This window comes from Etheostoma spectabile, unplaced genomic scaffold (assembly GCF_008692095.1).
Source record: "Etheostoma spectabile isolate EspeVRDwgs_2016 unplaced genomic scaffold, UIUC_Espe_1.0 scaffold00010730, whole genome shotgun sequence".
NCBI classification, from domain to species: Eukaryota; Metazoa; Chordata; class Actinopteri; order Perciformes; family Percidae; genus Etheostoma; species Etheostoma spectabile.
In genome coordinates, this window is record NW_022603863.1 from 1 (window position 1) to 15,024 (window position 15,024).

General features: G+C 40.7%; 1 protein-coding gene and 1 long non-coding RNA gene across 2 annotated transcripts; one reads left to right on the forward strand and one right to left on the reverse strand.

Annotated features, from left to right (window-relative positions):
• Positions 1-252: 252 nt before the first annotated feature.
• On the forward strand, positions 253-10,520 carry LOC116679351 (arfaptin-1; the record flags this gene model as incomplete). Its single annotated transcript, XM_032509017.1, is given in 5 exon segments — positions 253-365; positions 1,611-1,832; positions 4,583-4,740; positions 8,138-8,312; positions 9,690-10,520. Coding segments are annotated over 5 exon segments (824 nt in total), but the record flags the coding sequence as incomplete, so codon positions are not given.
• Positions 10,266-13,646, reverse strand: LOC116679352 (uncharacterized). Its single transcript, XR_004329489.1, has 3 exons — positions 13,585-13,646; positions 12,446-12,450; positions 10,266-10,346 (listed from the first exon to the last, which is right to left on the reverse strand). It is a non-coding gene; the product is annotated as an uncharacterized LOC116679352 (long non-coding RNA).
• Between the last annotated feature and the right edge of the window lie 1,378 nt (positions 13,647-15,024).

Here is a 15,024-nt window from a genome sequence, read left to right on the forward strand (position 1 = left end):
TGTGTGTGTGTGTGTGTGTGTGTGTGTGTGTGTGGTGTGTGTGGTGTGTCCCTGTTTTTTCTGACTTGTGTGTGTGTGTCTGGGTGTGTGTTGTGTGTGTGTGTGTACCTGGAGTTCTTAGGATCAGAGAGTGGTTTAATAAAAGCTCAGACTATGGAAACAACCCAGTGTAAAGCGTATCAAATAAACTCAATTCATGTCGTCATCTCCGTTGACCTTTGACCCCGCCCTCCTTCACCCCCCCCCCTTCAGACCTCCCATTGACGCCACAGAAACCAGGACCCGTCGTCGTCCAGGGCAACAACAACAACCCAGCCAGCGAGAAGCTGGAGAGAGTCCGCAAGTGGAGCATCACCACCTACAAGGTGAGAGGAACCGGATCAGCCAATCACGGTCCTCGAAATCCACAATCGATTTACTATCAACAACTTTCTCAGTTTACGAGGCACTTGAATGCACCATCAGTTAAACAAGGCCCACTTGAATGCACCATTAGTTAAACAAGGCCCACTTGAATGCACCATTAGTTAAAAAAGGCCCACTTGAATGCACCATTAGTTAAACAAGGCTCACTTGAATGCACCATTAGTTAAACAAGACCCACTTGAATGCACCATTAGTTAAACAAGACCCACTTGAATGCACCATTAGTTAAACAAGACCCACTTGAATGCACCATTAGTTAAACAAGACCCACTTGAATGCACCATCAGTTAAACAAGGCCCACTTGAATGCACCATTAGTTAAACAAGGCACTCTTGAATGCACCATTAGTTAAACAAGGACAACGGCCCACTTGAATGCACCATTAGTTAAACAAGGCCCACTTGAATGCACCATTAGTTAAACAAGGCACACTTGATTGCATCATTAGTTTAACAAGGCACACTTGAATGCACCATCAGTTAAACAAGGCCCACTTGAATGCACCATTAGTTAAACAAGACCCACTTGAATGCACCATTAGTTAAACAAGGCACACTTGAATGCACCATTAGTTAAACAAGACCCACTTGAATGCAACATTAGTTAAACAAGGCCCACTTGAATGCATCATTAGTTAAACAAGGCACACTTCAATGCACCATTAGTCAAACAAGGCCCATTTGAATGCATCATTAGTTAAAAAAAGACCCACTTGAATGCATTATTAGTCAAACAAGGTCCACTTGAATGCATCATTAGTTAAACAAGGCACACTTGAATGCATCATTAGTTAAAAAAAGACCCACTTGAATGCATTATTAGTCAAACAAGGCACACTTCAATGCACCATTAGTCAAACAAGGCCCATTTGAATGCATCATTAGTTAAAAAAAGACCCACTTGAATGCATTATTAGTCAAACAAGGTCCACTTGAATGCATCATTAGTTAAACAAGGCACACTTGAATGCATCATTAGTTAAAAAAAGACCCACTTGAATGCATTATTAGTCAAACAAGGCACACTTGAATGCACCATTAGTTAAACAAGACCCACTTGAATGCCCCATCAGTGAAACAAGGGACACTTGAATGCACCATTAATAACCTATAATAATGAGATATAATCCATAAATAATATATAATCAGTAAATAATAATAACAACCGGTCTTCCTCTCTGAAGTGCACCCGGCAGGCTCTGCTGGAGAAGCTGGGCCGGGGGTCTCGGACGGTGGACCTGGACCTGGAGCCTCGCCTGGAGCTGCTCCGAGACGACCGCCAGCGCTACGACAACGTGACCAAGCTGGCCGAGACGCTGGCCAATCAGCTCGCTCAGTTCTCCGTCACCCAGAAGACACTGGGGGACGCCTTCAGCGACCTCAGCGTCAAAACGCCGACGCTGCACGTGAGTCAGCCGTAAAAACCCGAATTCCTGTTTAACACCATGCATTCTTCCATCTAGTCTACCTTTTTCAGCCAATATACAGAGGCTAGAAGAAGTTTACCCCCCCCCCCCCAGTCTAAAAATAATCATCTTTTGGGAATTTATTAAATTTGTAAAATCCAACCTTTAAGGACACCAATTTTCTTTGTGAATGAATAATGTTTCATAATGAAATAAATGTTCTTCCTTAAAATTAAACTACAGGGGTCATTCACATAGATGCCCCCTGTGTTTTAACATAGAGGGGTGTATACTTATGCCCCTGTGTTTTAACATAGAGGGGTGTATACTTATGCCCCTGTATTTTAACATAGGGGGGTGTATACTTATGCCCCTGTATTTTAACATAGGGGGGTGTATACTTATGCCCCCTGTATTTTAACATAGGGGGGTGTATACTTATGCCCCTGTGTTTTAACATAGAGGGGTGTATACTTATGCCCCTGTATTTTAACATAGGGGGTGTATACTTATGCCCCTGTATTTTAACATAGGGGGGTGTATACTTATGCCCCTGTGTTTTAACATAGAGGGGTGTATACTTATGCCCCTGTATTTTAACATAGGGGGGTGTATACTTATGCCCCTGTATTTTAACATAGGGGGGTGTATACTTATGCCCCTGTATTTTAACATAGGGGGGTGTATACTTATGCCCCTGTATTTTAACATAGGGGGGTGTATACTTATGCCCCTGTGTTTTAACATAGAGGGGTGTATACTTATGCCCCTGTATTTTAACATAGGGGGTGTATACTTATGCCCCTGTATTTTAACATAGGGGGGTGTATACTTATGCCCCTGTATTTAACATAGGGGGGGTATACTTATGCCCCCTGTATTTTAACATAGGGGGGTGTATACTTATGCCCCTGTATTTTAACATAGAGGGGTGTATACTTATGCCCCTGTATTTTAACATAGGGGGTGTATACTTATGCCCCTGTATTTTAACATAGGGGGGTGTATACTTATGCCCCTGTATTTTAACATAGGGGGGTGTATACTTATGCCCCCTGTATTTTAACATAGGGGGGTGTATACTTATGCCCCCTGTATTTTAACATAGGGGGGTGTATACTTATGCCCCTGTATTTTAACATAGGGGGGTGTATACTTATGCCCCTGTGTTTTAACATAGAGGGGTGTATACTTATGCCCTGTATTTTACATAGGGGGGTGTATACTTATGCCTCTGTATTTTAACATAGGGGGGTGTATACTTATGCCCCTGTATTTTAACATAGGGGGGTGTACTATATGCCCCCTGTATTTTAACATAGGGGGTGTATACTTATGCCCCCTGTATTTTAACATAGGGGGTGTATACTTATGCCCCCTGTATTTTAACATAGGGGGTGTATACTTATGCCCCTGTAATTTAACATAGGGGGGTGTATACTTATGCCCCTGTATTTTAACATAGGGGGTGTATACTTATAACCCTGTATTTTAACATAGGGGGGTGTATACTTATGCCCCTGTATTTTAACATAGGGGGGTGTATACTTATGCCCCCTGTATTTTAACATAGGGGGTGTATACTTATGCCCCTGTAATTTAACATAGGGGGGTGTATACTTATGCCCCTGTATTTTAACATAGGGGGGTGTATACTTATGCCCCTGTAATTTAACATAGGGTGGTGTATACTTATGCCCCTGTATTTTAACATAGGGGGTGTATACTTATAACCCTGTATTTTAACATAGGGGGGTGTATACTTATGCCCCCTGTATTTTAACATAGGGGGTGTATACTTATGCCCCTGTAATTTAACATAGGGGTGTATACTTATGCCCCTGTATTTTAACATAGGGGGGTGTATACTTATAACCCTGTAATTTAACATAGGGGGGTGTATACTTATGCCCCTGTAATTTAACATAGGGGGGTGTATACTTATGCCCCTGTATTTTAACATAGGGGGGTGTATACTTATGCCCCTGTATTTTAACATAGGGGGGTGTATACTTATAACCCTGTATTTTAACATAGGGGGGTGTATACTTATGCCCCCTGTATTTTAACATAGGGGGGTGTATACTTATGCCCCTGTATTTTAACATAGGGGGGTGTATACTTATGCCCCTGTATTTTAACATAGGGGAGTGTATACTTATGCCCCTGTATTTTAACATAGGGGGGTGTATACTTATGCCCCTGTATTTTAACATAGGGGGGTGTATACTTTTGCCCCTGTATTTTAACGTAGGGGGGAGTATACTTATGCCCCTGTATTTTAACATAGGGGGGGTGTACACATAGATCGTGGAATTAACAGGTCGTTCTTTGGAGGGCAACGTCAGAGTGGGTGAACAGCGACATCTAGTGGTGAAAAGGAAGAAACACATAAATCTGACAACACACCCAACAGCAGGAAGTCTGCAGATAAACGGTCGTAACAGGTAGAAATGAGCGGGTGCTCTGTTATAAACAACAATAAATAAAACTAACAACGCACTCCGCAAATATTCAACAATAGTTACTAAAAACAGCTAAATTATGCTTGATGTGGGTGTGTTTTTTGCATTTGAGAGGTTTTGTATTTCGCACTTTCTTGGGCTTTTTTCCCTACGCACTTTTCAAAAGGAAATACGAAAAACACACACACATACGTGCGTAGATCGTACGATGTCTCTGAGTGAGTGTGAGCTCTGTTGATATATATGTTGTTGTTATTATTATTATATTAACTCTGTTTCCGTCAGGTGGAGTTCGGCGTGAACGCGGAGGCTCAGAGGTTTCTGTCGAGGAGCGGCGAGACCCTGGCGGCGGCCGTTACCGCCTTCACCTCCGACATGAACACGCTGGTCAACAAAACCATCGAGGACACCATGGTCAACGCCAAGCAGTACGAGGCGGCCAGGTGAGACAGAGACTAGGGACGGCACAGAAAGGCATTCTGGGAATTGTAGGAAAATCAGAGCCCGATGTTCGGCATCTCCCGATGTACCTGTACTGGCATTTATAATGGTCGGTTTAACCCTCATGGCGTCCTCGGGTCAAATTTGAGCCGTTTTCAGTTTTTTTTAAATCGCCAAAAATGGGCCTTCAAAATAAGAGCTCAAAATATCAACGTTAGAAATGTCAAATAACTTCGAAAGAAACGTCAAAACGACATTGAAAAAGTGACAAAAATGTTGGAAAAAGCGATAACAGTGTTGAAAAAAACTTAACACAAGGGTTAAAAAAATTTTTTTTTATTTAAATATTCATTCATATGAAACATTTAGCAAGACAAATAAATAAATAAATCTGACAAATTAATATTTGAAGAAAACAGACGCTCAACCATGTTATGAGTGATGGCGTTGCTTAGTCTGTCCACCAGAGGACGCTCTACAACGTCCCTGTTAGTGATGGCGTTGCATAGTCTGTCCACCAGAGGACGCTCTACAACGTCCCTGTTAGTGATGGCGTTGCATAGTCTGTCCACCAGAGGACGCTCTACAACGTCCCTGTTAGGGATGGCGTTGCATAGTCTGTCCACCAGAGGACGCTCTACAACGTCCCTGTTAGTGATGGTGTTGCATAGTCTGTCCACCAGAGGACGCTCTACAACGTCCCTGTTAGTGATGGCGTTGCATAGTCTGTCCACCAGAGGACGTTCTACAACGTCCCTGTTAGTGATGGCGTTGCATAGTCTGTCCACCAGAGGACGTTCTACAACGTCCCTGTTAGTGATGGCGTTGCCTAGTCTGTCCACCAGAGGACGCTCTGCAACGTCCCTGTTAGTGTTTAAATAACCAAATATTTGTATCGGGCTCCAAGCCAAATTAAAGTCTCCATAACCACTCACGTTTCTTATTTCCTTACTTTTCATCACATGCCCTGAACGCAGCATGAAGGACGTAAGTACTGTGCTTCAAATCCTGTCCTACAGTCTAAATCCTCGCAAAAATCACTCTATAATCAAGTTATTTTCAGTATTTTTCAAGGAAAATGGAAATAATGACACAAAAGTGATCGTTCCCTCCAACATCGTGACTCATGGCAGTCGCAGTATTATGCTACGTTCACACCGCCAGCGACTTGAGCTGCAAAAAAGATCTGGCCGCCCCGCCGAGGACGCTTGTCAAAAAGTACGGGGACGCTTAGTGACGCTTTAGCCGCTCTGACGTGGCGGCGTTTTCTGTTCGACCGGGAGAAGCGCACGCAGCCACGGCCAATACACTGACACTAGAAACCTTTATACATTACATATATAATGACAGAAGTTGTATTAATTGATCGCAACGGAGTCTGTTAGTAGCTAGCTCGCTCGTTAGCCGCTGAGCCGTAGCGGCGTGCAGGCAGAGCGAGCAGCCGCCGGGCTAACCTAGTGACCCAGACTAACCTAGGGACCCAGACTAACCTAGGGATCCAGACTAACCTAGGGACCCAGACTAACCTAGGGACCCAGACTAACCTAGGGACCCAGACTAACCTAGGGATCCAGACTAACCTAGGGACCCAGACTAACCTAGGGATCCAGACTAACCTAGTGACCCAGACTAACCTAGTGACCCAGACTAACCTAGTGACCCAGACTAACCTAGGGATCCAGACTAACCTAGTGACCCAGACTAACCTAGGGATCCAGACTAACCTAGTGACCCAGACTAACCTAGGGATCCAGACTAACCTAGGGATCCAGACTAACACAGTGACCCAGACTAACCTAGGGATCCAGACTAACCTAGGGATCCAGACTAACACAGTGACCCAGACTAACCTAGGGATCCAGACTAACACAGTGACCCAGACTAACCTAGGGACCCAGACTAACCTAGGGACCCAGACTAACCTAGTGACCCAGACTAACCTAGGGATCCAGACTAACACAGTGACCCAGACTAACCTAGTGACCCAGACTAACCTAGTGACCCAGACTAACCTAGGGACCCAGACTAACCTAGGGATCCAGACTAACCTAGGGATCCAGACTAACCTAGTGACCCAGACTAACCTAGTGACCCAGACTAACCTAGTGACCCAGACTAACCTAGGGACCCAGACTAACCTAGGGACCCAGACTAACCTAGGGACCCAGACTAACCTAGGGATCCAGACTAACACAGTGACCCAGACTAACCTAGGGACCCAGACTAACCTAGTGACCCAGACTAACCTAGGGACCCAGACTAACCTAGTGACCCAGACTAACCTAGTGACCCAGACTAACCTAGTGACCCGTGCAGGACTCACTGTGAGCGGATGTGACCGGCAGGTAACGTTAACTTGTGCCTATGTACAAACAACGTTATATTATAAACGAAAGGTAACCCAGCAACGGCGATTATGAGCTTGTCCTCAGAATTAATGTTTTGGTAGGAACCAAAGATTACATCGTATGTTTCTCCAGGATCAGCCAGCGCGGAGGACGCCTATATTCTGATTGGCGGCTGGCGTTAGCCGCTGAACCGCGTCATAGCTCATTACCATAAAGTTGAAAAATTTCAACTTTCTGATTGACGCTCAAAACGCCCAAAACGCGACGCCGACAGATCTGCCGCTCCTTGCAGCTGAGAGAAGCTTCCATTGAAAATGAATGACTTCCGGTAACTTTAGACGCTCAAGTCGGTGGCGGTGTGAACGTAGCATAAGTCAAAATAATCACTTTTAAATGGAGTGGGGCTCGAACGTTTGGGCACAACAGGTAAAAATGTGTATTAATGTGCATAAAAAAGCCAAGAAAAGATGGAAAAACTTTTGCAGACGCCATTTTTTTGTTACGTGTAAATGATGGAAAATAAAATCTAACTTTTTGTGACATATTATACAAAAGTCTAATCTGTTATTTGATGCCTTTTGGAGATTTTTCCATCTTTTCTTGTCTTCTTTATGCACATTAACACACATTTTTACCTGGGGGATGCCCAAACTTTTGAGCCCCACTGTATTTTCCTGATATCGTACCCCCTAATGCAAGGGTGTCAAACTTAACTCCCCCAAGGGCCACACTAGAAAATGAGAATCCCATCAAGGGCCGGACATAGTGTTTATTGCTTTTGTGTCATGGGAAAAGTCAAATATCTTTGACTGTATTATTGCATATCTCATACAGCCTTCTCATTTAAACAAAAATGTCAAAGAAAATGCCCAAAAATTTGGAAAAAAAGCATAAAATGGTTTATAAACAAACGTGAAAAGTGACAAAAAGTAGAAGTATATGTAACTTAAATGCATATAGGGGCCGGGTCAAAATTAGCAAGGGGCCGGATTTGGCCCGCGGGCCTTGAGTTTTGACACGTGTGCCCTAACGTAACCCCCTCTGGTGTCAGGATGGAGTACGATGCGTACCGGGTGGACCTGGAGGAGCTGAACCTGGGGCCCCGGGACGCCGTCACCCTGCCCAAGCTGGAGCTGGCCCAGAAGGACTTCCAGAGCCAGAGGGAGCGGTACCAGAGGGTCCGGGACGGCCTGGCCGTCAAAGTCAAGCTGCTGCAGGAGAACAAGGCGAGTGGGACTTAGTCACAGTGGTTTCTCTCGCCCTTTACCTTTTTAAAACACACGTTTTTTAACATACTAGTGGTTTTGGTGGTTGTGGGGTCGCTGCCCGATGTGAGTCGAGTGCAGATTTGAGTTGCGCATGCGTAGCTTTGTGACAAGTAGCCTCCAAGATGCTAACGAGAGATTTCCGTGATGTCAACACAGTGAAAATGAACCTACTTAACCCTCATGTTGTCCTTGGGTCAAATTGACCCCTTTTCAGTTAATTTGTTGTTATTTGTCACACAAAAAAGGACAATTGAAATAAGCGCTGAAAATGTCAACATTAAAAATATCAAAAAACATCAAGAAAAGCTCCCACAACATTGAAAAAGTGACAAAAATGTTGGAAAAAGCAATAATAATGTTTAAAAAAAAAGGGTTTTTTTTTTTTTTCACGGTTGACTGGAAGACAACACAAGGGTTTTAACCAAGTTGGTTCACTGCTAGCTTAGCTACAAGTTAGCATCAAACACAACAAAGGCTGTCAGGTGAATGGTGTTTTGAGCTAACGTTAGCAACCAAGCTATCATAGATAGCTGCAACGTTTTTGGAATAATTTCCATCTTCTGTTATTGTTTCAGTACGACAGTTATGTCGTAAACCGTTTAAATCTGAGCACGCACGACTCACATCGGGGAGGGGCAGGGACAGTAGTCTCGCATTTCCAGCTCTGTGGAGTAAGGTCTGGCTACACCACAGATGCATTCTGGGATAGGAGGAAAAAAATGCTTCTTTAAACCAATAACAATATATAATATAACATATATATTATTTATTATTATCATTCTGCAGAGCATTGGAAAGGGCTCTTTAGGAGAGGTGTGTGTGTGTGTGTGTGTTGTGTGTGTTGTGTGTGTGTGTGTGTGTGTGTGTGTGTGTGTGTGTGTGTGTGGTGTGTGTGTGTGTGTGGTTGTGTGTGTGTGTGTGTGTGTGTGTGTGTGTGTGTGTGTGTGTGGTGTTCTCTCTTTTGGAGAGGTGTGTGTCTGTGTGTTTTATCACATTTATTGTATGTTTTATTATTACTCTATTTACTGTAGTTACTGTTTTTTCCCATTTTAACATTTTTTCCTCCATCTTTTCGTAAATCTAAATTCTTCTTCTTCTCCTTAACTACCCGTCTGTATCTTTTGTCTCCGTCTTGCACTTTTTTACCATCTTTCTTCTGCCTTCCCTGTCTCCCTGTCTCCTTTTTGACCATCTTTCATTTCATGTTTGGCTCTTTTCTAATCTCTCTTTCATACATTCCTCCTCCCTCCTCCTCCTCCTCATCCTGCAGACTGATAATCACTCTCAGAGTCGCCATCGCGATGCTAAATATTAATAAAAATATTGCCTCTGCAGGTCAAAGTGCTCCACAACCAGCTGTGGCTGCTGCACGGCGCCGTCGCCGCCCACTGTCTGTCGTGTCAGAAGTTCCTGGAGCAGAACATGCGTCAGGCCGGCGAACGCCTGCACCCCCCCGGCGAGGGCGCCCCCTCCTGGCTGGAGGAGAGCTGACACCACCACACACACACGGCAGCCAAAACACGCCACGTTTGTAATAAATAGACCAGAACATGTTCAGGTGCATGTGGACTTTGGGGTTCTGGGTGGGTGGGTGGGTGGGGTAGGTTCTTTATACCAAAGGGGGACGGGAGCTTTTGGGCTTGTGATGGATTTCCAGCCTCTGCAAAGTGTTGGCTACAACCATGAGCAGTTAGATACAGCGGTTTACAGGGAAATTAAGTGTTTTGGGGTGTTAAATGGGCTCCTGGAAAGGATCGGGGTCTAAAAATGTCCATAAGTCTAAAAAAAAGCTTTAAAAAAGACGTATTTTGAACTCTTAGCATGACTAACGTCCCAAGAATGCTCTTTATTTCTATAGTAAAGGCTCGGAAAATGTGCATTTTTATCACTTTCCAGGTCTAAAAATGTTCAAAAGTCTGTTTGCTACAACCATGAGCAGTTAGATCCAGCGGTTTACAGGGAAATTAAGTGTTTTGGGTGTTAAATGGGCTCCTGGAAAGGATCGGGGTCTAAAAATGTCCATAAGTCTAAAAAAAAGCTTTAAAAAAGACGTATTTTGAACTCTTAGCATGACTAACGTCCCAAGAATGCTCTTTATTTCTATAGTAAAGGCTCGGAAAATGTGCATTTTTATCACTTTCCAGGTCTAAAAATGTTCAAAAGTCTGTTTGCTACAACCATGAGCAGTTAGATCCAGCGGTTTACAGGGAAATTAAGTGTTTTTGGGTGTTAAATGGGCTCCTGGAAAGGCCTGGTGCAATTTTGTCACTTTCCAGGTCTTAAAAATGTCCATAAGTTTAAAAAAAGCTTTGAAAAATACGTATTTTGAACTCTTAGTATGATTAACTTCTCAAGAACACTCCTTGTTTCTATGCGAAAGGCTCAGAAAATGTGCAATTTTATCACTTCCCAGGTCTAAAAATGTCCATAAGTCTGTGCAAAAGTCTAAAAAAAACCTTTGAAAAAGACATGTTTTGAACTCTAAGCATGATTAACTTCCCAAGAACGCTCTGTTTCTATATTAAAGGAACGGAAAATGTGCAATTTTATCACTTTCCAGGTCTAGAAATGTCCAGAAGTCTTATAAAAACTTTGAAAAAGACGTATTTTGAACTGTTAGACAGCGTTCTTGGGAAGTTACTCATGCTAAGAGTTCAAAATACGTCTTAATTCAAAGCTTTTTTATGAGTTTTGCACATTTTTGGAACCTGGAAAGGGAGAAAATTACACATTTTCTGAACCTTTAGTATAGAAACAGAGCGTTCTTGGGAAGTTAATCATGCAGTTTCTATACTAAAGGCTTGGAAAATGTGCAATTTTCTCACTTTCCAGGTCTAAAAAGGTCCATAAGTCTAAAAAAGAGCTTTGAAAAAGACGTATTTTGAACTCTTAGTATGATTAACTTCCCAAGAACGCTCCGTTTCTATATTATAGGTTCGGAAAATGTGCAATTTTATTACTTTCTAGGTCTAAAAATGTCCAAAAGTCATAAAAAAGCTTAAAAACAATATGTTTTTTGAACTCTTAGAGAGCGTTCCTGGGAAGTTAATCATGCTAAGAGTTAAAAATACGTCTTTTTCATAGCTTTTTTTTAGACTTTTGGACATTTTTAAACCTGGAAAGTGAGAAAATTGCACATTTTCTGAACCTTTAGTATAGAAACAGAGCGTTCTTGACAAGTTAATCATGCAGTTTCTTTATTAAAGGCTCGGAAAATGTGCAATTTTATCACTTTCCAGGTCTTAAAATGTGCAAAAGTCTAAAAAAGAGCTTTGAAAAAGACGTATTTTGAACTCTTTGTATGATTAACTTCTCAAGAACGCTCTGTTTCTATACGAAAGGCTCAGAAAATGTGCAATTTTATCACTTCCCAGGTCTAAAAATGTCCATAAGTCTGTGCAAAAGTCTAAAAAAAAACCTTTGAAAAAGACATGTTTTGAACTCTAAGCATGATTAACTTCCCAAGAACGCTCTGTTTCTATATTAAAGGAACGGAAAATGTGCAATTTTATCACTTTCCAGGTCTAGAAATGTCCAGAAGTCTTATAAAAACTTTGAAAAAGACGTATTTGAACTGTTAGACAGCGTTCTTGGGAAGTTACTCATGCTAAGAGTTCAAAATACGTCTTATTCAAAGCTTTTTATGAGTTTTGCACATTTTTGGAACCTGGAAAGGGAGAAAATTACACATTTTCTGAACCTTTAGTATAGAAACAGAGCGTTCTTGGAAGTTCATCATGCAGTTCTATACTAAAGGCTTGGAAAATGTGCAATTTCTCACTTTCCAGGTCTAAAAAGGTCCATAAGTCTAAAAAAGAGCTTTGAAAAAGACGTATTTTGAACTCTTAGTATGATTAACTTCCCAAGAACGCTCCGTTTCTATTTATAGGTTCGGAAAATGTGCAATTTTATTACTTTCTAGGTCTAAAAATGTCCAAAAGTCATAAAAAGCTTAAAAACAATAGTTTTTTGAACTCTTAGAGAGCGTTCCTGGGAAGTTAATCATGCTAAGAGTTAAAAATACGTCTTTTTCATAGCTTTTTTTTTAGACTTTTGGACATTTTTAAACCTGGAAAGTGAGAAAATTGCACATTTTCTGAACCTTTAGTATAGAAACAGAGCGTTCTTGACAAGTTAATCATGCAGTTTCTTTATTAAAGGCTCGGAAAATGTGCAATTTTATCACTTTCCAGGTCTTAAAATGTGCAAAAGTCTAAAAAAGAGCTTTGAAAAAGACGTATTTTGAACTCTTTGTATGATTAACTTCTCAAGAACGCTCTGTTTCTATACTAAAGGCTCAGAAAATGTGCAATTTTATCACTTCCCAGGTCTAAAAATGTCCATAAGTCTGTGCAAAAGTTTTTAAAAAAGCTTTGAAAAAGACAGGTTTTGAACTCTAAGCATGATTAACTTCCCAAGAACGCTCTGTTTCTATGCTAAAGGTTCAGAAAATGTGCATTTTTATCACTTTCCAGGTCTAAAAATGTGCAAAAGTCTAAAAAAAGCTTTGAAAAAGATGTATTTTGAACTCTTAGCATGATTAACTTCCCAAGAACGCTCCGTTTCTATACTAAAGAAATTAATAAGTAAATTTTATCACTTTCCAGGTCGAAAGAATCTCTAAAAAAAGCTTTGAAAAAGACGTATTTTGAACTCTTAGAGAGCATTCTTCGGAAGTTAATCATGCTAAGAGTTCAAAATACGTATTAATTCAAAGCTTTTTTATGAGTTTTGGACATTTTTAGACCTGAAAAGTGAGAAAATTACACATTCTCTGAACCTTTAGTATAGAAACAGAGCGTTCTTGGGAAGTTAATCATGCTGTTTCCATATTAAAGGCTCGGAAAATGTGCAATTTTATCACTTTCCAGGTCTTAAAATGTGCAAAAGTCTAAAAAAAAGCCTTGAAAAATATGTATTTTGAACTCTTAGCATGATTAACTTCCCAACAACGCTCTGCTTCTATATTAAAGGCTCGGAAAATGTGCAATTTCATCACTTTCCAGGTGTAGAAATGTCCAAAAGTCTTATAAAAGCTTTGAAAAAGACGTATTTAGAGAGCGTTCTTGGGAAGTTACTCATGCTAAGAGTTCAAAATACGTCTTTTTCAAAGCTTTTTTTTAGACTTTTGCACATTTTAAGACCTGGATAGTGATAAAATTGCACATTTTCCAAGCCTTTTAGTATTAAACTTAGTATTTAACTTCCCAAGAACGCTCTGTTTCTATACTAAAGGCTCAGAAAATGTGCAATTTTATCACTTTCCAGGTCTAAAAATGTCTAAAAAAAGCTTTGCAAAAAGACGTATTTTGAACTCTTAGAGAGCGTTCTTAAGAAGTTAATCATGCTAAGAGTTCAAAATACGTCTTTTTCAAAGCTTTTTTTTTTGACTTTTGCACATTTTAAGACCTGGAAAGTGATAAAATTGCACATTTTCCGAGCCTTTAATAAAGAAACAGCATGATTAACTTCCCAAGAACACTGTTTCTATACTAAAGGTTCAGAAAATGTTCAATTTTCTCCCTTTCCAGGTTTAAAAATGTCCAAAAGTCTAAAAAAAAAGCTTTGAAAAAGACGTATTTTGAACTCTTAGTATGATTAACTTCCGAAGAACGCTCTCTAGGAGTTCAAAATATGTTTTTTGTAAAGCTTTTTTTAGACATTTTCAGACCTGGAAAGTGATAAAATTGCACATTTTCCGAGCCTTTAATATAGAAACAGAGCGTTCTTGGGAAGTTAATCATGCTAAGAGTTCAAAATACGTCTTTTTCAAAGCTTTTTTTTAGACTTATGGACATTTTAGACCTGGACAGTGATAAAATTGCACATTTTCCAAGCCTTTTAGTATTTAACTTCCCAAGAACGCTCTGTTTCTAGACTAAAGGCTCGGAAAATGTGGAATTTTCTCACTTTCCAGGTCTTAAAATGTGCAAAAGTAAAAAAAAAAAAAAAGCTTTAAAAAGGACGTATTTTGAACTCTTAGCACCTCTGTTTCTATACGACTGTATTCATCCATTCACAGACGTATACGGTACTTGTGACTTCTGCCCCCCCCCAGGTTGTATTGTGTTGGGGGGGTAAATCCATAATCCCGTGAGGCACTAAGCCTTTCTTTGAACTTTAAAAATGAGAAAATCCAAAGCCAGAAACTCCCAAAGAGCCTCCACAGCGTCTCTGAATCCCAGAGACTGGACCGACTTCCTGTTTGGACTCGTTTTTAACCGTCACGTTGTCCTCGGGTCTAATTTGACCCATTTATTAAAATGTTTTTACACACTCTTAATAAATAAATCCGTAAAATAACAGAAACTGTACTTCGCAGCTCATTTCCCCGACTTTCTACTGTCATTAAAAACACAGAATTCCTCAGTTAAATAACTGTGTCAATGGGAAAGAAACACAACAGTTTCTGTTATATTGTAAATTAACAGACATGTATCTGTGTTAAATTTAAAAAAAATTAAAACAGAGATTGTCCCTTGTACTGTACGTGAGTCACAGTCACGCAACTGTTAATTTATCAGAAATTGGGGTTTTTTCTTTTCAAATCGTCCCAAAAAATAAGAACTTGGATGGTTCTCTACAACGCTCCTCACGTTAAATAGTCATTTATCAAGTTAAATAAATGATCACGTCACTACTTTCACTCAAGTTTTATTTGTATGAAGGA